Genomic DNA, 26,827 nt, shown 5'->3' on the forward strand with positions numbered 1-26,827 from the left:
TGTTGCCGCATCTGAAGTGCTATGAGGAGATCCAAACAGATTTATTTAAGTTCTATTTTCAATATTTTCCTTAAACCTCATTTTGAACCAACTTTATGCTAATTTAAGGTTTGAAATCTTCAACGTGAAGCAGCCGTGCTGAGAAAAGGATGCTACCTTGGAAAGAAATCGTTCATTGGTAATTTTGAAGTTGCGCAACCACGCCGTCGCTTGCAAAGGCTGATCAAACCGTGACGAGTTGTAGGACGATGGCAGCAGCTCCTTACAGTTCTTCACCCACAGGTGAGCTGTGTAAAGCAGAAACGGACAAAAAAAAAAGAGTCATCATCATCATTGTGAGGGTCAAACCTCTGGCGTGACGACTGTGTTTGTCTCACCATCAGGAATGTGCAGCACCACCCAGCCCTGTGTGTAGCAGAAGTGGACGGCGTGACAAAGAGACATCGTCTTGCCACTTCCTGTAACACCATCTAGACATTTCTATAAGGACGATATGTTCCTTTTTCAAGGAAGGGTAGAAGAGTGTTCTCTTTTCTGTCAGTGAGTTAAAGGATACAGAATAAGTATCTTAAAGCAGGTTGGCTGTAATCTGCTTTCTTCATGTAGGAGATGACTTCCAGAGCCGGCTGCCTGACCATCACGCAGGCCTCGTTGAACGTTTTCACCTGAAATCATTGGAAAAACAACTTATACGTGTACATCTTTCCTGTTGTCATGTTTACTAGATTACATGTGCTAACTTGACTTTCAGATTCAAACAAAACCTGCCTGTTGTTGATAACGTTTGGGGAGGCCATGAGGAAACAGAAGGCGGATGTGCTCGGAAGGCAAAGTATAAAACTGTCCAATTTGTTTCTCTGACTGACAGGCCTGAAAAAAGACACAATAGGTGAGATTATGAGACCAAAATAACATGAAAGTTTATTAGACGGTTTAAACTTTTCAAAATTTCAATAGAAAAAAATAGAATGGCAGAATGTGTTTAAGTAAAAAAAAACTTTGATTCCTACACATATTCAGAAAATGTTTTGATTAGGAAATTAAAGTTATCAAGTCCCTTAAACAACATTCTTTAAAGTCAATTTACTTGTTTTTCTTGTAAATAAAACCAATACTTCAATTAGTTTCTGAGAAATACTTAACCTTATTGAAATTGTTCAACTTTGTTCAATTGTGTGAAATCTAAATCACATTTGTTTTGAAGTAAAATTCTAAGGAATATGTCATAAAAACTTGTCAAATCTCTTTATTTACTTTCTCGGTATATTAAATATCAATTGTGTTTTGATATAATGCTTTGTATCAGGATGAGGGGTCAAAGTAAGTAACAGCTGTGTATGTGCATGCATGCATGTGTGTGTGTTTGTGTCATAATTCGTATTTTCTTTTGTCTGTTTCTTTTTGTTTGTTATTTAACTCTAGTTTTTCATATTTATGTTTTTTTATTATAAATTTAACATCAAAAACTAGACTAATTCTCCCATTCCCTTTTAAACATTTAGATTGATAAAATAAAAGTATTTATAAACTTGTGATTTTAATTTGAATTTATGCTGTGTTCTGGCGTTTAAACTCACTCTTATTTTGAATTATTTATTTTTATTGGACCTTAAATTCATAACAAACTTGGTCATTGGTTCACATCTTTATTTTATTTTATTTATCAGCTCTCATCTCGGAGTACGTTCAGATCTCGCAGTGAATATCAGAAACTTAATTTTAAAATGCATGGCATTGTAAGCCCTAACATTAATGGAGTTTTATTTCTGATGCAGCAGAATAGCAAAGCTAGGTTCTGTTACCGGGTCATTTTCCTGAGTTCTGAAGACTGATATGGGTTCAGGTTCTGGATCCACAGCTGCAGCCTCTTGCTGCCGTCCATACCTACTGGTATGGACGGACCTTACATGTGTAACCTGGGACACAAAAGCATGACAGTCTCAACAAACACAATTCTACTGTCTGAATAAAGTGAACTCCAGGTTGGCATGACTGTTACCGTTGGCCGAAGCCTGAGAGTCAGTCTGTGTAGAGCCATGATCTGAAAGACAACAGTAAAAACCTATTTCTTCTTTACAGCCGTTTTAAAAGGATGTTCGTACAGTCACAGTGGTGTCTTGTAACCTTGCGTAAACATTTAGCTAACAGTTAGCTTTAGCACCCAGTAAGTCTTTACATCATTGGGGAAAAAAATCGTCTTTCGGCACTGAAATTGGAACACCCGGGGGATGTATCGTAGGATTTTATCACGAGAAGTTCCCGTGATAGTTCAGATAGGAGTGAAAAGATGCAGATAAAAATGCTCACCTTCAGTCGATTTCAATGTGCTGGACCTGTCATGGGAAACGCCATCATGCCTTACCGGAAGTGACGCGATATACATGCGACAACACACGAGAAAAAAAATATCTAAACAAACACAGTCTGAAAATGTTTCATAAACACAGTTATGTTTTATGATAGGTTTATTAAAAAAAAAAAAAAAAAATTATGTCCATTATTATAAGTAAAACTAGATTTTATTGCCGGATATCCACAACCCTAAACATAGCAAATGCCATACCCTAAACATATTGATAAATAAATACATAACTTATTTTTTTCTTTATTTAAGGGAGACAATTGCCTTCTTTTTCTTTGTGTGTGTAGAAGAGGAAAATAAGAATGTAAAGAATTTGACTATTGGATCCTGGTAACTCATGGGTTGTTGGGGAAGTAATGATTTATGTAAACACCGAACATTTCAGGATTCATTGAAATAAGGAAAACATTGTTTTATGTTCTGATGGCTGCAAATGTTTCTCTTTGAAGCATCTTCCATCTCAGTATCAAGACTCTTCACTTTCATGACAATCATTTACCTGGAGACAAGCTCTCTGTCTTTGAGCATAAAACCATGTTCACACCAGTTCTTCTAATTTGCTCGCTTTCTTTGCATCTTCACCATGCAATGCTTGTTGCTCCTTTTTCTGCAGCCGTCTTTCAATTTCACCAATCTGCTTGTGCAATTCACTTTTACATTTAGGATCCACCCCAAAATATCATTCCTCTGTTATTTGGGGTATGTAATAATATAAACGAATGAGCGTTTCTTGGCCATCGTTACACTGGATCACAACACAAACAGACATCCGGCGTCTGCATGATTGTGCAACCACTACTGGAGGATAAATGGTAGACTTAATTGTCATTGTGCATACATGCACAACGAAATTCCAGGAAGGGTCAAAAGTAAATGTCACAGCACATTGTTATTACCAATTTAAGGGAAGTTTAACATAACACCCTCAGTCCACATTATTGCTCAACTTGTCATCTTATTGCACAGCTAGATTTATTACACATTTTCTGTTTCAGTATCCCTCCAGTGTGTTTGAATGTGGTGGGTTGTGGGAAGCAGCTTTTTAGCCTGTTTGTTCGTGCTCTGATTGCTCTTTTGTCATCTTTAAAATGAAATATACAAAAATTACCACCAGCTGCATGTGAGACAAATCACTGCTAAAGGAGATCTTTTTTTTTTTTTTAAAGGCTGCATCATGTAAAGTCACCCCATCCAAAAACAAGAATCCAATACATTTTTTAGAACAAAATACAACCTTATTTAAAAAAAAAAAAACTTTGTAAATGTATTCTGATAGATGTGTCCAGTCTTCAATCAATCTGTGGAATGTAAAATACAAACCTTTGAAAATGAAAAGCTTGAGTTTGAACACCTGTTCTTAGGTTTTATTTTGAAAGAGATAGTGGTTAGAGTAAAACAAAGAGGTTAGAGTAAGAAATTAATGTGGAAATATGTTGGATTAGTGGGGAAACCTTTGCCACATTCATCTTTATTGCCTAATCTGTTTAATTAATTTACAATCATCTATTTATTTAAAGACAAAGTCATGAGAGAAAGCTATTTTTGGAGTTCAATCTGATCAAATAAAACTTTACTCATAAAAGCACGTCTTGTGCTTTGTGCAGCTCAAAATGCATCACTTTTAAAAAACAAGTATTAGAATAAGAACCCTATATCCTTTTAGTCATTTATTACAATTTTTGGAGGCAGCAAATGTAAACTCCTACAGCTCAAAAGATAATGAGAAACGTTTTTATTTTTTCAAGAGTAATCACTTGCAAATAAAAATTACATTTACTTTCTTCAATTGAGTATTGTTTAACTGTGGCTTAAGCTGTACTGATTGACTACAAAGCAGGCAGAGAGAAGAAACAGATTGAGGGAGTAACAAACTTACAAAAACTGTTTTGATAAACTGGAGCTAAACATAAAAAGGAGAAGAACAGAGATGGCACATTCTGGTCATGCACACAACGTATAGTGAGACAGAGGGAACAACAATTACCACAAACAGATGGAAGGAAAGGTGAAATGAAACATGAGGAGAACAAAAAGGAAAACTGAAAGGAAAAATGAAGCAGAAGTGCTTTTGAAAACACAAAACACGAGACAAAAAATAGAGAACATGTAACTAATTTAAATATGGACTAAAAGAGAAAAACAACTTTATGAGAGGCACAAATATTCATAAATAAACTGACAAAACAAACCAGCAAGGATTTATTTGAAATGTAAAGTGAACTTTTATTGAAAATCTATTACTTTCCTTATCATAAAATATACCTTAAATGACCCATAATTAAAAAACTGTCCACAACAATTTTGTTTTTACTTTTCACACAAGAAGTTGTAAACTTATTCCAAGCTTCTAGAAGACCTTTAACCTCTTAAGAGCTGAACTCTTGTTTGCTTTGCCTCTTTTTTGTAGTCACAGGGTCCCCGTTAAGCTGAATTAACTACTGTGATAATAAAACCTACACTGTGTTATCAAAAGGATTGGCTCACTCATCCAAATGATCTGAATCAGGTGTCCGAATCACTTGGCCTGAACTCCTTTGGGAGGAATTGGAGCTCCAGGCCTTCTCCACCAACATCACTGTGTGACCTGCAATGCACTTTTGGAAGAATGGTTAAAAATTCTTATAATCACACTTGTGGACAGCCTTCAGAAGAGTTAAAATTGTAATAGCTGCAACTCTATGGGTTAGAATGGCATTTCAGTTCAAATATAAATAGATTTGTAACATTGAACTGAAAGTGTTATATTTCTAATCTTTGTTATTACACCACCTATTGCAATATTTAATATGGAATGTTTTTCAGTTTTTATTTTAAACTGATTAATTTTTTCTACAGCTCTCTTTAAAACCTCAGTCCAACATTTAGATTATTGTTCATTCTCAAGGAATGCATCTGAAAAATATGCCCAACAGTTATTTGCATACAAGGAAACTGCTTACAGAACAAGATAATGCAGGCCGCCTGAGGGAGTTAATAAAGTGTGAAGATGAGTCAAAGGGGCTCACTTGTACAAACACTGATATGAGTCTTGTGGGGCTCAAATGACGCAAGAACTCTAACTCTTAGAAGCTGAGTTTATTGTTTTTTTGTGAGTGTGAAATCAGAAAAAGGTTAAACTAAAGTTGCATTCATGAAAAGGACATTTTATTCATAAAATAAAAAATGTATTCCACTATAGTCTAAATTTGAAGTGTAAATGCTGGAAAAGTGGCCAAAAACAGGATATTGTGCGTAAAAAACAGCTCTCCAACGAAGTTTTCTCACTTTCCAAGAGGTGGAAAGTGAATCCAATTTCACTCGACGCGCCACAACTTCTCAGCTGCCCCTAAAATCCACCAGCAGCTCACTTCAGCCAAGTCGTCGCCATTTTATTAAGCGTCTAATAGCCCTCCCCAATCGCCTGTTGTGCGCCGCAGTGAGCGCCCGAGCTTTATTCATCTCCTCCTCTGGCCACATGAAAATGGCCACGCAATTGCATTCCCGCACATCCACCAAACAGCCCCTCTGCGCCGTCAGCCTGTTCCCCAGTGCGCACGCACGCACACACACATGCGTGCGCGCAGATAGCTGCAGCCCTCCAGCCGTCTCCACGACAGATCGCACGCACACGAGAGAGCCGCGATGAGCCATTAGAACTGGCGGGAGCGACGCAACTTTCCACAAGAGCGTAACCAGTCCGCCACCTAGCTGCAGAGACGCGCCGACGGAGATCCGTCGACTGGGGTGATTGTGAAAACACCCGCGCCAATGTTGTTGCAGAGTGCGCTCCGATGGGACTGAAACTCGGTTTTCGGGGGTGTTGGAACCTCCGCCGGCCTCTCTTATGTAATCGGAGCAGCATCTGATGCGCCAAAGACGGCGGATTACCGCTGGAGCGACGGCGGGGAGCAGCAACCACCTCCTGCCCGTCAAACGCAGTTGGGACGCGCGCTCGGGTAAGTAGCCTACGTAGGCTTATTCCAGAATGTCAGGGTTTGACTGTGAACAGGCCTGTCATCAGGAGCGAGCTCCAAAAACACGCGGATTACAACAAACGCGAGCATCCGCTCGGAGCTAATTATATCCCTTGTTGCTGAGTGTTTCTCCGCGCGTGCTGATATGTCTTATTTCAATGTTGCTGACACCAGCAGGGGGACTGGCAGAGGACACAGAAAGAAGAAGGGGGGAAAGGCTGGCTGGAACTCTGATCCTCATCAGCAGGCGCATTTTTGGGTTGTTTTTTTGCGCAACGTGAACTCTGTCGCTAGCTCCCTTAAAATATATATATTATTTAGTAACGGAGACGGGAGTGACGACAACAAAAAACACGTGTTTGGTTGGAAAGTGCGACAGCATCAGGCGGGTGGTGCGTTCAGGTGGTGCGCAAAGTCATTTTGGTCAATCCTTGTTGACGTTTTCAGTTAACCAGTGAGAGGCTGCTCCAGAGAGGCGACACCCCCACAAACACACACAAGTGTGCATACTGTATCTACAGTACACACTTCAGTCGAGCACCCGGGAACACGATGTTCGAGCCGCTCAGTTTTGGAAAGTCTCCGACAAAAAGGGTGAAGTTTGAGGCTCCAGCGCGCCACGACGAGCAGGGGCGGACCTAGCTGTTTTGGGGGCCCAGGCTAAAAATAAAATGGGGCCCTCTGCAGCTAATCATTAAAGAAACAATCACTGTAAAAAACTGTTTGTAATTTTTAGAACATAAATACTTATATCATGACAGTTAACAATCATAATTATAAAACATAAAAATGACGTTTTCATTAACGAGAAACTTCCCTAAAGGGCCATACCATGAAAAACTAACTTTTTGAGATTTTTAGTGTTTTACAATGTTCATTTCTCACTATAAAGAACCCTAAAGTGGTATTTCGATCAGTTGTAAATTATCAATGTCATATTTAAAAAAAATGAAAAAATGTTATGATAAACATAACTTTCAAAACCATAAAATAAACTATTAAAACACACTATTTAGCCATTAAATTGATCTATGAATCTACCTATAAACACACGTCATTTAACAGTAATAACAAGAATATTACTTGCGAAGAACTGTAAAAATATAATTTTTAAAGATTTCTAAAAGTAACAACCAATTTTTACAGTAAAATTCTGGCAACCCCAGCCTTTTCTTACTCTTTTTTAAGGTAAAATTTGCATTCTTTACAGTGTAGGTTAAAAAGTCAAATGATTTCATGATGATCAGACATTGAAATTGAACAAGACTGTTGCAAAGTACAATGATTTCTAAGATAAAAATAAAAGGATTAAGATCAAACGTATGAATTGCATTTGTGGAAGAGGTGTCAACCTGTGTTTAAAAATGTATTGCTACAATGTAAAACGTGGAAGCATTAACAAAAACTCTGTAATTTGTTACATTTAATAATAGTTTTTTATAAAATTAATAAATTACAACTATTGACCCAAAATTTTGGGTCAATAGTTGGGCGGAAAATGAATTTTTATTAGGAGTTCTACTGTGGACCCCAGAGTGTTACGGGCCTCAGGTAATCGCCCATTTTTGGCTAATAGTAAGTCCGCCCCTGATGATAGGATCCTGGCTTCCAGCTGTTGTTAGGCAGGTGGTGATGCCGTGTTTTTCAATGATAATACTACCACGGGATGGTAATAATGACGGCTGGAAATATGGTGGCCCCATTATCATCTTTTAATCGTCGCCTCAGAGGAACCAGAGGAGCCCAGCTCACTTGCAGTGTCAAGTCCACTCATCATCCTGTCAGCGGGAATAGCTCTACCCTCCTCATCTGATGCTGGAGTGATTTTGAGTTATGTGTGAGAAGTATATCTTGCTCTGGAGAGTCTAAAAATCCATTAGCATGCCTCTTTGACTGATGCTGAATGGCCATGGCCCTTTAAGTTTGAAAACCTGCCACCCTTCTTGTGCAACTCTAGAAGACTTGTTGTCATGCCAGAAAAAACAAAGAAAAAGTGGCACCAACTGTTTGAGGACACAAATAGGGGTGTGATGATAAATCAGCTTCATCAACTCATATCTATGATGCAACCAAATCGATCTGTCTGAGGCAAATTGTTTAAGTTCCACTCCGATTATCTTTGGATCTATTTTAAAAGCATTCCCGGTGGTCTTTTACTTATGATTATTTAACCTGTCGGTTTCTAGGACATAGTTTCTGCAGAGCAGCTGGATTTCATCAGAAATTTGTGTCTGGGTTGTGGGCGGGACTGAGTAAGCCTGCACTCATTTCCCATCATCCCATTGTTTACGCTCTCTCCCGCTAGCTTACAGCCTCTCACACCCCAAGCTAACATTAGCAAATGGGGAGCAACATCGTAGCTATCCAGACGCAGTTTTGAGTCAGATTCAAGCTCAGACAAGGAAAAACGTTAAGGGGTAACCAAGTGTTGTCTGTCAGTCATTGCCAAATTATGACAAATTAAAATAAACTTGTTTAGTTCTTGAAAATATAGGCAAACGTCGTCCGTGTGCTGCCCCCTAAAGGTTGAATTGAGGTATTACATTTGAATTTCGTGATTGGTCAATCCATGTAAGTCCCATGATCTGCAGCTCCAGTAATGATAGCAGTATTATTCCCCACCTCTCTGACTGGATTTTCAAATTTTGGCTGTGGGTGGAGTCAGCCTACAACTTCCCTGTTTGGTCACCCTTTAATAGATCTACATATCTGCAAGTAGATGCATTGGAACGGAGCAGAGCAGGGAGCTCGTGCCTCTTCGATTGTAGTTTGGACGTCACTGCTACAATATTTTTCAAACGACATTTTTATGCCTGCTCCTGATTCAAAACTTTTTGATTAATGAAAAAACTAAAAAAAATTTGGGGCGTGGGTCTATAATGGAATTGAAATGACTTAAACCATTATAAAATTGTTTTTATCGGTTTTGGAAAATACCATTTGGATTGAGACACGGTTGATTTATTTTACTATAACGTAAAAATCTGGAAAACTTCACCTGCACTGTTCAGTATTTATCTCTGAGTCAGACTGTTTGAATATTTGGCTACAGATGTCCTGGATTGATTTCAGATCAGTGAATCAGATCGTTCAAAATGAACCAATATCGACTGAATCGAATCGTTGTTAAGACGAATCGCTACACCCCTACAACTGCTCTCTCATGTCCTCGGTTTATTTTATTATAAGCCTGTTTGGCCTTGAAGAGGCTTTCCAATGGTGTTACGTAAAGGCAGTTACTGGAACAGATGTTGATTTGTGGGATTCAAGGAAAGAGGTTTGGGTGTGGAGAGACCAAAAGGCTGAAGATATAGCCCACTCAGGTCTGAAAAATGAAAACATTAACTGTGGTGTGTGTGTGGGAGGGGGGGTTGGTCCTGTAAGTTTAAGGGGCCGGTGAAGTGTGTCGGGAGACAGATCAGCTATTTCATAAGAGCCCAAAGAATGCTTGGCAGGCTGTGTTTTATTAGAAACGGGGAGAGTGCGTCGCCTCAAAGAGAAGAATGAGGAGAGTGTGACAGAAGAGGCTGTTCTCCTCGGGCACCGTGTGAGAGGGAGGGAAAGTTTTTCTTTCAAATAAAGTTCTACCAGAGTCTGCTTTCACCTCACATTAAAAGTCCATTTACAATGGGGTCAATGAAAAGCTTACTTCAAGACTCAGAGGAAGCAATGGGAGGAGTAGGAGGAGGAATTTGCTCTCTTTTCCTAAAATAAGTTTTACCCTTTCCTACGGATTTTGGTTACCACTACCGAAAGGGGAGGAGGGGAACGGCTCCACTGTGAGAATGGAGGGCTGTAGGTCGGAGTGCAGCGAAAAGGAGGAAATATGGTTCTGATTACCGTCGATACAGTGAGTGAGTTGACTATTTTACTGTGTGGTCCGCAGGGAGGGGAAGAGAGTGGATGGGACTAATAGAGAAAGCACGAGAAAGCATGCGGCCAAACATGAAAAGGGGAGTTTCAGGGAGAAAGAAAGAAAGAAAGAAAGTACAGCAGGGAGAGGAAAGGGCGGGAGGAGAAGGGCTAGCTGAGAACAGAAGGCGCTAAGACACTGTGGAGAGGAGGAGACTGGATCAAGTGTTTGAATTAGTCAGGAGCTGATTGATTGTCGTATTGATTTGAGAAGAGACACAGTCAGATTAGCAGGATGAGACCATTGCTGGAAATTGTCGGATAGTTGAAGAAAACTAGCTATAGCCGCGTCCTCCAGTTACTGCTGAAATTCTGGGAAACTGCTCTAATAGGTCTCCTGGGCTTTCTGTATGATGAGATCATCTCTGTGGACACAGACTTTAGCACCTCTCTACAGCTGCCTGCAGGACGGGGACTTTCCCTCCGATTCCTGTACGGCTGCGATTCAGCATCTGAGCTCACTGAAATGACTAATCACTTGCCTCTGTCTTTTCTTCCCCCTCTTTTCAGTTTTACATTTACTCAGCTGAAGCCTCGAGGAGCCGAGAACCGTCTTCTGTCGCTGGATGAAGACGCTTCACTCGGACAGTTAGAGGATTTGAATCTTTTTCGATCTGATTTCTCGCCTTCGCTTCTCACCTCCCGGCTGTCCTCGTTTAGAAGAGCGGGAACTGCAAAGCAGTCTACTTCTCCCTCTTGACTTCTCTGATGGACCAGAGAGTGAAGGGGGGAACCCCTCCAACCACCGCCCCCACTTTGGACCCCGCTTCTGCACCCGAAGGCTCCAAGCAGGACAAGAAAAGCAGAACTGACGGAGAGAATGGAAGTGTGGGGAAAAAGGAGGAGGAGAGACGGGGATCGGGAAGGAAGAGGGAAGGGGACAAGGGGGATGTGCTGGAGCTGCTCATCGAGGGACGCTGTGGGGGCGCAGGGCAGCAGGAGCTTCACGCGTCCAGCTCCATGGACGGGAAAGTCCGAAACGGACTCCAAGCCAAGCGCACCAAAAAGCCGCCCAAGATCCTGGAGAGCTACGTGTGCAAGCCCACCATCAGGACCTATCAGAGACAGAGCAGGGGGGGACTGCTGAGAGGGGATGCGGAGGGAGGAGCAGGTCAGCAGAGTAAAAGCAGCTGCACCACTGGCGATGCAAACAGAGACTTGGACGCTGTCCAGGCCACCTCCAAAAAAACAGCATCTGCTGCTCCACCGCCTCCTCCATCCTCATCATCGGCCTCACACCCGCCCTCATCAACATTTAGTAAAGACGCCGTCGCAGTCCCTGCCGTAACCTGCCAAGGGACCAAGACAGCCAAGCAGGTAAGGGAAACTCGCCACACACTCTGCCGAATGCAGCCAATTAGTTAATTAAAAAAAAGAAATCGATTTTAATTCTGAGTGTCATAATCACCCATCGGGCTCAAAGATGCTTCAAAACGGCACTAAGGCACTGAACTGCTTTCAAAATGAATACTGGAACCTAAGCAGCACGTCAGAATTAACAGAACTATAAATAGGACAACAGCACAGCAACCACTTGGAGTTATTACAAACATTGGTCCATCATTTTTTTATGGTAATCACCCCAAGGGGAAGCTTATAGCTTTAGCTGCTGAAAACGCCACCCAAGCAGCAGCAGCAGCTCTGCAAAATTAAAGAACAAGTACGGAATGTCAAGCTTTCTCATCTGTATTAGTGACAATTTATAGCCACCAATAGTTACTCTTTCTCACTCCGCCTGGCTCTCTGTGTCTGTCCCTCTTCTATTTTTACATCCTTTTCTTTTCTCTACTGGCTCCCATTTATCTTTCAACCCCTCTCCGGCGCTGCCCTACTCCCTTACTCTGTGGATCTCTCCTTTTACATTTCTCTTTTCTGTGTCAAACCTGCCCCTGTTTCCGTCGCCTCGATTTCTCCTGATTATGTCCTCATTTCTAGAACTGATATTTATCGTATGAATGCTTAGTAAGCATTCATACTATAGTGATTCTCCTGCTCGTTTTTGTACATTTTTCTGCAGGTAAAAACTCAATCACACTTTCAGTGATTTCAGCAATCCTGGAATCAGATTGTTCAGGAAATTACTGCTTGTATTTTTGGTATTCTTAAACCTTATAGTTTTTGAAATATTGAGCAAAATATGCCCCATAGGAAATGAATTAGAAAATCTTCAAATTTCAAAATGAAGTAGATTAGCAACAAGCCTTTAAATATATTCATGGGCTATGTTTTCATCTTTTATAGTAATTTTAAAAAAAATTGGAGTTTCCCTAATATTTTAGCAACAAGCTAACGTTTTTGGCTAATTCGTTATCTACTGGGTTTTTTTTAAAGCTAATTAAGAGTTTAACTTCTATTTTAGCAACAGGCTAACGTTTTTGACTAATTTAGTTTACTGAGGAATTTTAGGCTATTTTAGAGTTTATCTAGTATTTAAGCAATGTGCTAGCTTTTTTGGCTAATTTGACATTTACTGAATTTTTTATGCTAATTTGGAGTTTAGCTAATATTTTAGCAACATGCTAACATGTTTGGCTAATTTGTTATCTACTGAGGTTTTTACAGAATAATTAAGAGTTTAACTTCTATTTTAGCAACAGGCTCTTTTTTGAATAATTTAGCCTACTGATGAATTTTAGGCTATTTTGAGGTTACTCTAGTATTTGAGCAAAATGCTAGCTTTTTTGGATAATTTGGCATCTGCTAAGTTTTTTTGGCTAATGTGGAGTTTACCTCATATTAAGCAACATACCAAATATTTTTTTTTAAATTGGCATTTATTAGAAATTTGTAAGCAATTTTACTACAAATTTTTTCTGCATTTTTTTCTGCATATTCATCAACTACCTTCAGTAAAAAGCATTCACACTAGCATTATCGTAGGTAATGCAACTTTTCCAGTTCTAACTGTTTTATACGAATATCCAAGATGGTTCATGATATTTTTTCAATGACTATGTTTAAAGCACGGCTGAATGATCGAGCATTTTTTTTATCCTCCAGGTTCCTAACAAACCGGCTGATAAGACAGAAGAGAATTCAAATGTCTTATTAAAGAAAGATCCGCCTCCAAGCGTCAACGGCCAGCCGGCTCCTGCAGGACCCAAACCGTATTCTCCTGCATCCGACCAGGCGCCCCCATGCACTCCGTCCACTGCACGCACCCAACCAGTTCCCACGCAGGAAACCAGGAATGATGGGAGTAGCGCAAAGAACCCGAACGGTTTGGTTCCGACAGCAAAACAGAAAAGAGCATTGATTGAGAAAAACGCTGCAAACACCCTTAGCCCTCCTGCCTCGTTGAAAAACAAAGCAGGAAAACACAGCACTTCCTCCACGGACTCTTCAACCGGTCCTTCAATCTCCCAAAAAGAACTTTTCAGTAAGAGTAGAACAGACTCGCCCGTCATCTCCAAATCACAGTCATCCTCCGCTACAGAGATCTCGCCTCCTCAACCACAAGATCAGGATCCCTCTGCTCAGCTTCCAGTGAAAGCAAGCAGGGAAAAAGAGAGGAAAGCAAAGAGAGATCGACAGAGAAGCAAAAAGCTGAAAAGAGATAGACTGGAGGCTGACAGAGCTACGAGTGAGAGCAGAAAGGATGATGCAAAAAAGAAGAAAAAAGATAAAGGAAAATCAAGACACGGAAAGGACATGGAGGATAAAAGTAGAGCCGAGGAGTCGTGGGGGGACGATCTACAGATGGTGAAAAGAAAAAATCTCAGTCCAGTCAGACAAGAAAACAATTCAAAATGTAGTGACACATCTGGTAAATTAGAAAAAGTGGTGATGAATCCAGGCAGACAGGATGAGAGAGAGGAGACGGACGACTGCGGCAAGCCGGCTAAACAAGTTGAGCCCGCACCAACAGGTGATGGCAGTAAATTGAAAGAACAAGACATTTCACGGCATTCGGTTGTGTCTGCAGCAAATTTCACTTCTTCCGCTCCTCCCGCTCTGCCCACGCCACCCGTCCACGCTCCCATTTCCCCTCCTTTCTCCTCCCAGGAGCAGGATAGTCGTCCGCTCAAGAAACGCAAGGCCAGAAGGCCAAGTTGGACCAAGATGGTGCACCGAGCGCAGAGAGCGGAAAATCCGGACGCACTCTCAGATTCCCTCCATAATTCTTCAGTAGCTTTCCCTCAGGTCACCAAAACATCCCTTCCCGCCAAACCTACGACTCAGCAGAGTGATGAGTCACATACAACCCCCTCCAGCTCCCTGTCCAGCAGCTCGTCCCCTCTGTCCTCTGCAGTCAATTATCCAATCACAAAGCAGACCTCCGATCTGAGCCTGTCTGCTTCCAGATACGCCCTAAGCGCCATCCGAAAAAGGGGTCGCCCGAAATCCCACGGCTCCAGCGTGGATAAATCCCCCCCTCGACTCCAGCCGAACAACCTTCTGACTGATGTGCCTCTCCTCGGGTGTGATGACGTTCAAAAAGCCCCCGTGCTGGAGCCCAGCCCGGCGCTGCACCGCGCAGATCTGTCAAAATCCAGCCCCAAGAAGCGTGGCCGCCCCCCCAAACGACCTCTCTCCGAAGACCTGAGCGAAGACGGGAGCAGCCACTTTCATCATCCCGAACTGGGGAGCCGGCAGATGAAGATCAGGAAGCTGATTAATGAGATGAAGAAAAGGAAAAAGAGGATATTTCACCAAGCAATGATGTCTGGTTATGTGGGAAAGGAGGCCAGGACAGACGCGGCAGTCGACGGGAAGACCTCCCTGAGGATGAGTAAATCAATGGAGGCAAGAACAGTGAATACTCTCTCAGCCTTGTCCTCCTCCTTTGGGAGCAAGGTGGGCCCTCAGATCAATGTGAGCAAAAGAGGAACCATATACATGGGAAAGCGGCGAGGAAGGAAGCCCAAATCCCAAGCAGTTGGTTTAAATTCTCGCTCCCAGAACACCAGTCAGCCTTCTTTGTTCACCAATCCCCCCGAAAGCTCCTTCTTCTCGTCTAACCAGCTGCAGTCGGCTCCTTCTCACCCCTTTCCCTCCCCATCTCTTACTCACTCCAGTGGAGCCCAGAGTCCCTACAGTGAAGGCAGCCTCACAGAACCGACGTCCTCTTTCCTTTTCTCCCATCCTTTTTCTCTTCCATCTCCATCCTCGTCCTGCACATCTTCTCGCCCTCCCTCCTCCTCGTCTCTGTCTCCCTTCGTGAAGAAGAGTTGCCCGTGTCAGGGAAGGCACCACTTCCCCTTTCACCAGTCTTCATGTAAGCTCTCCGGCATCACCCCCACCTCACATCACACCCCCGCTTCACCCGGCCAGCTGAAGGAAGCCACCCCGTCCCCCCGGAGCGAGTCGCACAGCGACGAGACGCTCCCCAGCGACAGCGGCATCGGAACGGATAACAACAGCATTTCTGAGCGGGGGGAGATGACGGGGACTCGGGGCATGCTGAGGCTGGGTCAGGGCGCCGGGGTGATCCTCGGCGGTCAAAGGCTCCCCTCATCGGTCATGGACCGCGCCTTTCAGATCTCCTCCTCACACATGAACAGACAAACAAACCCCATCAGCAGCTCGAACGCAGCCGAGCAGCACAGAGACAGACACCGGCACAGGCGGCGGGATTACAGCTGCCCCCCCTCCTGCACTTGCATGCGCCCTTGCCCCTGCCCGGGTCACAACAAGTGCACTCACTCGAATTATTACCGTTGCCTTGGGCACAATGCACTGAAGAGACAGAAGAGTAAACACAAGAAGAAGCACCAGCAGCTGCACATGCAGGACCCAGAGTTTCTGGCCGAATTAGATGATGTCATCGCTCAACTCAGCGAGGTCCATATTGGGCGACGGAGCTGGGCGAGGACGAGTTCGGGGCAGGGCTTCGACAGTGCAGGGGGCAGACGCCACCATTCGTCCCCGCACTCCCTTCGCTCCAACATCTTCCGGATCAATCTGAACGGCTTCTACTCGCCTCATCCGTCATCGTTTGGCGCTGTCCCACCCTTCACCCCGCAGCCGTTCTTCCCCTGCCACTGCAGCAGGAAGCCGGATCGTAGGCAGTGTGGGTGTCCGCCGAAGTTCCCGGAAACCGTGGAGAACGTGGGATTTTACAGCACCTATCCACCGGCAGCACCGGCGCTCTACCACCACCTCCCCGGCACATACCCCCTCCCACCTCCCCACCAGTATCAGCCCCATCATGCCCACTTCCTCCTGAACCCAGCCAGATTCCACAGGCGGAGGAGTAGGTTCTTGAAGGAGGGAGTTCTAGGAGGAGAGGTGGAGGGAGATTTAGGGGAGAGAAGCTCAGGGGGTGGTGTAGGGTTCACATCCGGCCTCTCTTACGGCTGTGGAAGGAGTGAACACAAACACAAACATCACCACAGGCACTGCGAGCGAGATGTAGATGAAGAAGAGGAGCTACAGGAGGATGAGGAGGAGGATAGAATGGGGAGAAGGAGGCGGAGCAATTCAAAGGCTCGCTCAAGGTTCACTTTGGGTCAAAGGGAGGCGGGCAGCAAAGGTGTAAGAGGGTCTGGGAGCATGCTGTCTGTGCAAACATCCTGGCTGCACCAGAATGGAAGTGATCCCTTCTCTTCAGCTGCCATACCGTCTTCCTCGTCTGCCGCAGAGAGGTACAAACACACATCCCTCACCTCGCTGGGGCTGGGCTCCTCTCACCTGTCCTCATTCGGAGGAGGCTGGGGCGGCTTGGGTCAGAGCTGGACCAAATTCCGGAGTCTGGCTACTCCCGGATTTGGAACCCCGAGTTGGGCAGGTTTGGCTGAAAAGAGCGCCGACAGGCTAATCGTCTCAGACGACGAGGACGAAGACGCAGAGGACTTTAACGAGCCCGACTTTTATGGGACATCCTCGTCCCCAACGCACACCAACCTGTTCACCTCTGCTGCCATGGCAACAGGGCTGAGGGGTGTGAGGGGCGGGTTCGGCAGCAGGAACCTGGGCGGTGATGAAAGGTCAGGCAGAAGAGACGAGCCGGCGTGGACAGAGAGAAGAGAAGTGGGTGAGTGAATTGCTGGAAACTAGGGGTGTAATGATTCATTTAAACAATTCAATACATATCATATTTTGTGGTTTCTGATTCGATTCATTGTTGATATTAGGGCTGGGTATCGCCAATAATTTCCAGAATTAATTCGATACTTCTGGATTGATTCAAATCCATTTTTTTAATTCTTTCAATCCTCTAAATTCAATTTGGGTCAATTCAAGTTTGAGTTTACATGGTTCACACATTTAGACAGATTTGTTTAGAAATACATAATTAGTCTGTATATATGTTTTGAAAATTTTCATATTAATCTGATAGTGTAAATTTTTTAGTGAAATAATATTAAGATTGTTAATACCATACAGAGTTTCATGGATTCTCAAAAGGGGAAGCTCCAACGATTGTTCTGCCTCTTTTGGAGGGCGTTTCAGTTTGGCCACTAGGTGGCAATGACACTAAAGCATTACACCTTATTCAAGAAGATGAAGAAAGTGAGCAAAAAAAAACACAAATGGTTACTCTAAAAAATATTTCCTGAAAAGAGTCTGGAAAATTTATGCCTGTGAGTATAAAAAGATGTTTATTTTATTGAGAAATGTTTAGGTCGACCCACTCTTATACAGTCTATGGGTCGACCAAACGTTAGCAATAGCCATCCTATGGGAAATTCTATTGTTATTAGCATCAAGCTAGCAGACTTTAGCTTTATGCGTTTGTTTGAGCTCTATTTTTATGGATCGATTACTGATCAATTGAGCTTAGATCGATTCAGATCGATTAATCGATTAAAAAGAATACTTTTTTTAGGGTGGGGGGAAGTCAACACAGCTCTAGTCGATATTGGTTTATTTTGAATCATTTGATTGACCTAAAATCAATCCAGGACTTCTTCTTAAACCAAATATTCAACCAGTTTGACCCAGATATATATCTGGATACTGAACAGTGCAGTTGAAATTTCCCAGATTCCTTGTGTTTTATGAAAATAATTAAGTAAATTAAATATGCGTACAAACAAAGAAGTACAGAATCAATCGAAACAGTACTTTCCAGTGTAAAAAGAATCCAATAATTTAATTTTGAAATGATTATTTAATGGTATAGGTCAATTTGAATCATCTTGCCTCAGTCAGATTGATCTGGTTGGATCATAGGAATATAAATATAAAGTTGATTACACCCTCTACTGAAAACTATACAAAAAAGCCAGCTGAAAGGGGTTGTTGCTGCAAAAAACATCTCAGTCATTGCTTCATTGGCAAAAAAATGTAAATATATATTGAATTCTGATCTCAATCAAGATAATTCAGGTGATAACGCTTTTGCAATGTGACTGTACTAACAAAATCATGACAGCTTGATAAGATAATTCATTTTTGGAGAGATTGTTTGCACATATTTGCACAACGCAAACCTGAAACTTCGTCAGCCGAATCTGGTGACAGCGCAGCTCTTCCACAGGAGTGTGTTGAACCGCACATCAAAGGTGGGAGAGTGTCTGAACAGAAATCAGACTCCATTCTTTTTATAGCCAGTTTTCACTCTCACTCCTTCGCGGGACACACAGAGAAGCACACACAGGAGTTCGGCAGCCACTCCTGGAAGGATTTTCAAAAAAAAAAAAAAAAGTTTTATAGCTGGAAGGAAACATCTTGAAGTGAATCTGCCAAAAAATCTTTGTGGTTTGCAGAGCCACATGCTGTTACAGCCCGAGGCTGCCCAGAGAACACAGCCATTAGTTAACCACCAGATTGGCTATTCAAAGCTCGGCCTATTCCTCATTCGTGGCCAGCCAGGCTTATTTGACTTGGAAAAATTCAAAAAGGAAAGAGTGGTCAGTCTTGTCGGGGGCTGTGGAAAATTGAGCAAAAAAAAAACAAAAAAAAAAACAAATGACCTCAGAGGAGATTGATGGAGGAATAGTGCAGAGGCCAGAAGGAGGTTGTGAGGGAAAATATTGTTTTTGAATTAGGTGGAATTCAATTCATCATCTTGTCAAGAATGTTTTGAAGGAAGAGCTTTCGTTTCCTTCTTTGTTCTGCACGGCAGTATTGTCCTTCACGTTTGATGACTGTGCAAAAACGGTCCATAAGAGTAAAATGCATGCACGGCTTCTTGTTCTCTATTGGAATGTAAGCATACAGCGCCACTGCGAAATCACTTTTTAATGCAATCCCCAGAGGTGACCTGGGCAGAGGAAACGTTGTGGCTCACCGAATCTGAGCACATCCGCATGACTCAGCCTAGATTGGCCTCATCTCACACCTCCTGCTGTTTCAATCACTGATCCACATCTGTCTCATTTCCTCTCACCCCCCACTTTTTTTTTTTTTTTCTAACTCCACCCCTCCCTCTTGCTTTCTGTTTCAATAACTGCAGGTTTACAAGGTGACTCGAGAAGCCGGGGGCAGCAGAAAAGTGTGCCAACTCCAGACGGCGCGGCGGGGAAAAACAAAAGACGGCCAGGGCGGCCCAGGAAGCACCCGCTGCCCTCGGCCACCTCCTCCCCCACTCACTCCTCTGCAACTCCATCCATGTCACCGTCTGACCACTTGCCAGCTCTCAGCCACAGCAGAGACGAGAGGGAAGTGGGAGGGAAGAACGCCGAAACGGTGTCAGAGAGAGGGGGAAAGCAGCAGGTGACCGAGCTGGAGATGCTGGAAAAGGGGAAGAAAGGGCGCAAGAGAAAACACGGTGACTCTCCCTGTCGTCAGAGGTAAACAGCAGAGCTGGTTGACTTGAACTATCAACACAACCACTCACTACTGTTATATTAACCCACTGTTTTCAGCACTGTGTGCTAAACCAGTGCCATCTCTCTCTGTCTTTCTCTTTTTCCTCTCTATCACTCTTCCTCTCTCTTTGTGCTTTCCCTCTAGTGTTGACTCAGACAAACCTGAGTGCGACACCCTCCCTGACTGTCTCCTCCAACCAGATGTCAACCAGGCTCCATTCCAAGCAGAGAGCCCCCAAAGACAGGATACAGCTGACACCCCTCCCAGGAAGACCTTTCTGAGGGCGGGGCTTTACTCTGACGATTACAAAACTACAGAGTGAGTTTACCGGAGCCACAAACGGCATCTTGTTTGGTTCATTTAAACCCAGGGGTCTGCAACCTACCTCTCCATGACCCCGAAAAGAATAAAGAAAATGGATGGATGGGAATATATTACTAATAGAATAGATTTTAATTTTTTTGACAGACTGGAGGTTCAAATGTTAACACAATAAACTTGAGAACTTGGCGTCCACACCAGTGCCTCCAAATTGGGATCCTGGTAACGAAAAGTGCTGTGCCTGAAGGTTTTCATTCTCAGAAGCATTAAGACGTTTAATAAAACCATAAGCAAGATTTCTTAAAAGAGCTTGGAGAGTGTTATCTCCGACACTGACAAACCTCTCACTCGTGCTGATCTTTTTAATAAAATCCTGAGGGCATCATTAAATGCCCCCTGCAGCCCCTGCATGCTAGATGCCCTATAATTAGTCCATAGGTGTGCAGCATACAGAGCTGAGCAGTAAGATTTAAATGAATCGTGATTGTGTCTGAACATTTATTTAGATTCATACATTTATGGCTGAGGTGTAGAAGATAAACCATGTAGAGTTTTGCACCAAGATGCCTTGTTGGATCTATGCTTCATCCAGAACGCACAGATTTCAAACACTAAGCAAAACTTTAGTAAAAAGGTACGTATTATCTTATGCTGCATAACAATGGTTAGTAGCTGTGGAGAGGGGACTTGTTAAAATACATGTATTTTTATGCTTTTAAATATATTTTTCTATTGGATCATAAACCAATAAAATCAGATTTATATTCAGGTTAACAGTAGTAGTAAGTAGGAAAATGAATGACAGCTCACTAAAGTAGACCTAAGGTTTGAAGAGAAATGTCAATACTGTCTTGAGTCGCTTAAAACCTTTCGTATGAGTATATCAGCTGCACTGGGATGATCCTAGTTGGCACAGGAAGTATTTTATTTTGAAAGGAAGTCAGACAAACTTCTGTTGAAAGTAATAAACAATTTCCCCTTTTGAGAATATGTTCTTGTCTGTTTATGTCTCTGTTTTTTATGCCAAAAATATATATAATTCAGATTTTTAATTAAAAAAGTAGACTAAAATAAATGCAAAGTAATATTAAAATTATCTAGATGTGTAGCATTACCTGCGACAATGCAAGTGTGAATGCTGTAAGTTGAATGTGGCCACTGAAGATGAAACAGCTGATAGCGGAAAATACTGAAAATGATAGCTAAAAACGCTCAAGCTAGTAGCAGAAAACGCAGATGCCAAAGTATTAGCTAAATGCCAAATTAGCCAAAAAAATGGAAAAGTGTCTTAATTTTGCCAAAACAGCTAGCACAATGCTAAGATATTAGCTAAACGCCAAATTTGCCTAAGGAACTTGAAAAAAAGTCTAATTTTGAAAAAACATCTAGCATAATACTGAAATATTACATAAACCCGAAACTAGCCCCCAAGAACTGGAAAAATGTCTAAAGTAGACAAAAATAGCTAGCATGTTGCTTAATTGAAAGCTACATTCCAAATTACCCTAAAAAACAGTAGTTGCTGAACATTTTAAAGTTTGAACAGTGTCTCTAGCTGAAAATATGCAGAAGTTTAAATGTGAAAGTTTAAAAGTTTTTGAAGGATTTGAGCACTTTCTCATTCATTTCCTCTGGGGCATATTTTGCTCAATATCCCAAAAACTATAAAGTTTATGAATACCAGAAATACAAGCAGCAATGGGCATGAGCTGAACGTTTTGATACCAAGATTGCTGAAATCGCTGAAAGTGTGATTGAGTTTTTACATGCTAAAACATGTACAGAGCAGGAGAATCACTATTGTGTGAAAATAGTAAAATAAAACGTTGTGGCTCAAACTAGTAAAATATTAATTAAATTATTAAATTAAAATATGAAAACATTAATATATAGGGATTGATACATATCCGTTGTAGAAGCTTAGGCCTATCTCTTACAACACCTATAAGAACATCTAGTAATACCAACAAAGCTTTAAAATATTCGAGTTTATAACAGAAATGTCATAATATAAAAAAATGATCACTTTTTTTTATTATGGGTTAATGTTCTAGTCCCTCCTCTCAAGCTCTGAAGCTCTGCAGTGACAGTCTGGAGTACACACCAGGGGAGCACGAGTACACCCTTTTACCAGCTCCCATTCACGTTGGTGCGTACAGAGGACTTTCATACGTTAGCTAATGTTACCTTATTATTGTAACACCTGGATTTCTCTACCTCCTGCAGGAAAGTACCTGAGACTGAAGAGGATCCACTTCCAGTTGCCTTATGATGTGATGTGGCTGTGGGAGCACAACCAGGTACACCTGTTGTGCAGATACATTGATATAGGGGCCAAACGGTTAGCGCTCTTGCCTCACAGTGAGAAGGTTTGAATCCCTGCTGGGATTTCCTGGGTTTTCTTTACTCCAGCTTCCTCCTACTGTTCAAAAAATCCTTCATAAGTTGATTGGTGAGTCTAAATCGGCTCCAATAACCTTGTGACCCCGTAAGGCAGGGGTGTCAAACTTAGTCGCACAAGGGGCCAAAATCCAAAACACACCTTAGGTCACGTGCCTAACAGGATAAATATTTATTAAACACACTAATACTAAATTTTTAAAACTTTAAAACCATAACGTTTTAACATAATTATGAACTAGATATATAGCATTACCTGCAATAATCCTAGTGTGAAGACTCTAAACTGAATTTAGCCGCTGACGATGCTAGTGCTGATAGCTGAAGATGCTGAAATTGATAGCTAAAAATGGTCAAGCTTATAACTAAAAAGGCTGAAGTTGATAGCTGAAATCATTGACGCTAACAGCTGAAAACGCTGAAGCTGATAGCCAGCTAAAATAATAGCTACATACCAAATTAGCCTAAAAAAGTATACAAAAAAAACACTTAGGTTAGCCAAAACAGGTAGCATGGAACTGAAAAAATAACTAGACTTCAAAAAAGCCTAAAAAACTGAAAAAAGCTAAAATTGGCCAAAACAGCTAGCGTGTAAATATTAGCCTAACTCCAAAACAGCCTAAAACATTTTTTAAAAACCCTAAACTAGTCAAAACAGCTAGTATGTAGCTGAAATATTAGCTAAACTCCAAAACAGCCTAAAAAAATCTTAGTATTTGCTAAAATATTCAAAACTGCTAGCAGAATGCCAATTTTGAAAACTTTAAAACTTAACTTTTTAACATTACTATGAATAAAAAAAAGTCAGGAATATTATTCTAGAATAAATTATTAACTTAAACCTTAAAAACACATTTTGTTAGAAGTTAGAAATGAGCGCAAGATAACATTAATAACAATAAAATAAAATGATCTGGAGGGCCGGATAGAATTACTCAGAGGGCCTTGACTTTGACACATGTGCCGTAATGGATTTCGTGGGTTGTGAAGATGGATGAAATAAAGAAGTGTTTGTAAAGAATGTATTTAGGTATAACTTTCATGTTTTTTGGTTGCAGCTATACCGGCAACCTGCCGTTCCTCTGAAGAGAAAGCGTCGCTATTGTGAGTACTCCATTTTTTTGTATAAAATATTACATAAAAAAAATACTAAAAGCAAATTTCTTTTAATCAGGCCGCATAAAAGAGCGGACGTCAACCTCCCAACAGAGAGAGGCAAGTGTCCTGAATCTGTTTTTTCATATTATTAATGTAATTTTGACAGTTTATGAAAACATTCCTCCTCAAACAGGATGAGAACTCCAGAGACATAACCAGCTTGTTTCCTCACCTGGACATGGAGCCGCTGACCAGCAGTGAGAGGTACGGAACGAGCAGAAAGACGTCATGTCCGGACATGTCGTTCAGCTCATGACGAGGTTTCCTTCTCGTGTCGCTCCAGGAGCTTTGTCATAGAACACCGCGTATTCCTCGTGAGGAACTGGGAGCTTGTGAGGGACCGACAGATCCGAATTAGGATAGAGAGAGAGCGAGAACGAGACGATGAAGAAGAAGAAGAAGAGGAGGAAGAGGAGGAGGAGGAGGGTGACTCACAACATCTGTCTTGGGATGGAGCCAGTGGGGACGACAGCCACATCAAGTCAGGTCCATGAAGCAAGTGTGTGTGTTAGTTTTTGTTTCTGTAGGTGTTTGTGTTTGCATATGTGGTTCAGCCACTTCTATTTTTTTTTTTTTCATACTACATTTCTGTGAACTTTTGTGTGTGTGTGCGTCCTGTTTTGTGTCCTTTACTTGATTGTGTGTCCTCATGCCTGGCTTGTCTTTCCATATCAAAGTCAGCAGCACAAACTAAGTGGTTTTCCAACCACAGAATGCAGCCTGCAGAAATGTTTCCCCAATTCTGTCATCCTCTGCTGGTGTCCAAAAACCCAGCAGGCATCAAGTTTCCCCATTAACAGCGAAACCACACATTTTCCATCAGAGCCTCTCTGACAGATCGTGCATACAAACGACGAAAAAAAATGGATGTATCTGTGAAAGGCGCGATGTTCCTCATCCTACGTTTGCTAACATAAACACTGTTTGACCCTCAGGTCAGTCAGTGGGGGTGGAGGTGACGGTGATCAGCAGTGACCCCCACCACCAAAGACAGAGCACCTCCAGCTCACTCACTGCCAGCTGCTGTGTGAGTTAAACAGATACGCACACACAAAAAAGCAACATTAATAAATAAAAATCTGCTTTTAAGATCATCTTTTACATCCTCAGCCCACCAAAACCCAGAGCAGACAAGAGGAGGGGGGAGAGGAAATCAAAGGAGAGGCCTACAGCAGAGAACGGAGGAGGAGACGGCTGAATGATTTACTTTTGACCCTGCAGCATGTATAAGCTAACAGAGAGAGGTAAGTGGAGCGTTGGCTATTAAACAGGGAAATCCAAGAGCTCTTTATCTTAAAATGATGTCTGTGTGTAGGTGGAACCCCTCTGAGAAAGGGACCAGGCCCACCTCCTGATGGTTGGACTGATCTCACTGCACCGTTAGTAAAAGTACCCCAGAGAGAACTCATGCAAGAAACCAACAGAGGAAATCTTGCATGGTGATTGATGAGTGAGCTCTGAAGGGCATCACACCAAGGATGAAACCATGGCAACGCATCTTTTGTCCAGAGAAGCGGATGAAAGAAAGAAAGAAAGAAAAACAGACCAGCTGAAATGAATTTGCACTAGTGCTGAATGAACAAGCACACTAAAGACTTTACGTATGCGGAGTGGACACACTATAAACACACATTGAATGCTCTTACTTTGGCACCTTAAGCAAATCGGGGAAAAATACATATTGGATGGGAGGTGAAAGGTGGACCGGTACATTTTGTTTCCAAGAGACGAGGAGCTCCCAAAATGCCCGCGAGGAAATGGGAAATGTAGCCTGGGCTCTAATTAGGTCAAAACTGAACCTTCATTTACAAGCTTTTCAAAGTCACATTGCACCTTTGGGAAACGGCGGGAGGAGACGTGAGCCAGTTTAAATCTGTCGGGACGGCGGAGGGTTGCTTCACTTTCACCAGACAGTGTCTGACATGTACCAGCAAATAGGCAGGGGGCGGGGTGGGGCGGGGCTTAGCAATAGGAATTTTGGCATTGCTGCAAGAGAATTTCTGATGTTTTAAGAAAGAGGTTATTTTTGGAAAAGCATAAAAAAAACCAGAACAGCTGTTGAGATGAACTGAATATATTTGTGATAGGAATGTTTGTTGTTAACTCTTTTCAGTATTTGCTTCCAAGGCACAGGAGGTGTTAAATAAATAAAAAAAAAACGTGGTTTTGTTTACTTCAGTATGCCTTCGAGAATGTCCACTCTTTGCTTCAGAGCATTGACAATCAGATTGTCCTCGGAGAGGGAAAAGCAGAGAGGAAAGGGAATGAAAACTAGAACGGATGCACCCCAACTGCTCTTCAGAAGTGCCATGATGTCTTGTGTGCGTACCTAACTCATGCAGTCTTTAAAAGCAATATCTCCTCTGATAAGGACTATATACAAACTTATATATATATCTTCTTTTTATTTGTTTGTTTACTTTTTTATGTAAAGATTGGAGGTCTTTTTCTGTATTGTCGTTTTAGGAGCTAGTGGAAGTACGCCTTCAGTTTCGCGGGAATGTACAGTACTTACAGAAACCTGTTTTTCTTCCTTTGGGAGTAGCTTGTAAAATTACTAATGTACAAGACAATACTATATGGCTCATACATAAAAGCTAATAATCAAGTTTCGCATTTTACTGACACGTTTTTAAGCTGACCAATATATCAGATTTTTCCTGACATAGACTATGATTGTATTTCTTTTTTAAAGTGACATATTTATCGCTTTGTTTTGTTTAGCTGAACATACTATGGTCAGACATTCAGTGATGGTGAATTAGTTTTTTCAAGTGTTACGTTTCTGCTGTCTGTCAGTAGTGTGGCTTCTACTACAAAGCCAAGAAAGTGCAATTTCTTTGACTGTTTACATATTGTATGTACATGTTTTTCCTCTTTACTTTTTTAAACTAAAAGCACTACGTTATTGCCAGTGGAGGATTAACTTTATAGCAAAAGGTACACATAAAAGAGTTATTTATCTAGTTTGCATGACATGTAACCTTTTTTTCTTGTTGCCTCTGATGTTGTGCATTTGAGA

General features: G+C 42.0%; 2 protein-coding genes across 7 annotated transcripts in view; one reads left to right on the forward strand and one right to left on the reverse strand.

Moving 5' to 3' along the window:
- Positions 1-2,434, reverse strand: part of dap3 (death associated protein 3) — a 5,052-nt gene extending 2,618 nt beyond the window's left edge. The window contains exons 1-7 of one of the 2 annotated variants that reach the window (XM_024268310.2): positions 2,308-2,434; positions 2,000-2,041; positions 1,803-1,916; positions 769-870; positions 557-665; positions 378-470; positions 157-287 (exon numbers count right to left, since the gene is read on the reverse strand). In XM_024268310.2, the coding sequence (XP_024124078.1) occupies positions 157-287; positions 378-470; positions 557-665; positions 769-870; positions 1,803-1,916; positions 2,000-2,038 (588 nt within the window). In that variant the 5' untranslated portion in view covers positions 2,039-2,041; positions 2,308-2,434. Of the gene's footprint in view, positions 1-156; positions 288-377; positions 471-556; positions 666-768; positions 871-1,802; positions 1,917-1,999; positions 2,063-2,307 lie in introns of both variants that reach the window. The other variant, XM_024268312.2, reaches the window with a different exon arrangement.
- A 3,338-nt stretch (positions 2,435-5,772) lies between these two features.
- On the forward strand, positions 5,773-26,827 carry LOC112143321 (histone-lysine N-methyltransferase ASH1L). Of its 5 annotated transcripts, XM_024267196.2 has the most exons (14): positions 5,779-6,297; positions 10,738-11,544; positions 13,228-17,203; positions 19,571-19,907; positions 20,071-20,244; positions 22,302-22,396; positions 22,474-22,547; positions 23,706-23,751; positions 23,822-23,862; positions 23,939-24,009; positions 24,089-24,291; positions 24,741-24,832; positions 24,916-25,049; positions 25,121-26,827. In XM_024267196.2, the coding sequence occupies exons 2-13, from the start codon at positions 10,936-10,938 to the stop codon at positions 25,033-25,035; spliced, it is 5,838 nt and encodes a 1,945-aa protein (XP_024122964.1). In that variant the 5' UTR covers positions 5,779-6,297; positions 10,738-10,935; the 3' UTR covers positions 25,036-25,049; positions 25,121-26,827. The 5 variants fall into 5 exon arrangements, 2 of the variants coding, with proteins under 2 accessions (XP_024122965.1, XP_024122964.1); XR_002918714.2 differs by lacking the exon at positions 25,121-26,827 and having other exon boundaries at positions 5,776-6,297; positions 24,089-24,304; positions 24,916-24,964; XR_002918715.2 differs by lacking the exon at positions 25,121-26,827 and having other exon boundaries at positions 5,776-6,297; positions 24,089-24,300; positions 24,916-24,944.

This window comes from Oryzias melastigma, linkage group LG16 (assembly GCF_002922805.2).
Source record: "Oryzias melastigma strain HK-1 linkage group LG16, ASM292280v2, whole genome shotgun sequence".
NCBI classification, from domain to species: Eukaryota; Metazoa; Chordata; class Actinopteri; order Beloniformes; family Adrianichthyidae; genus Oryzias; species Oryzias melastigma.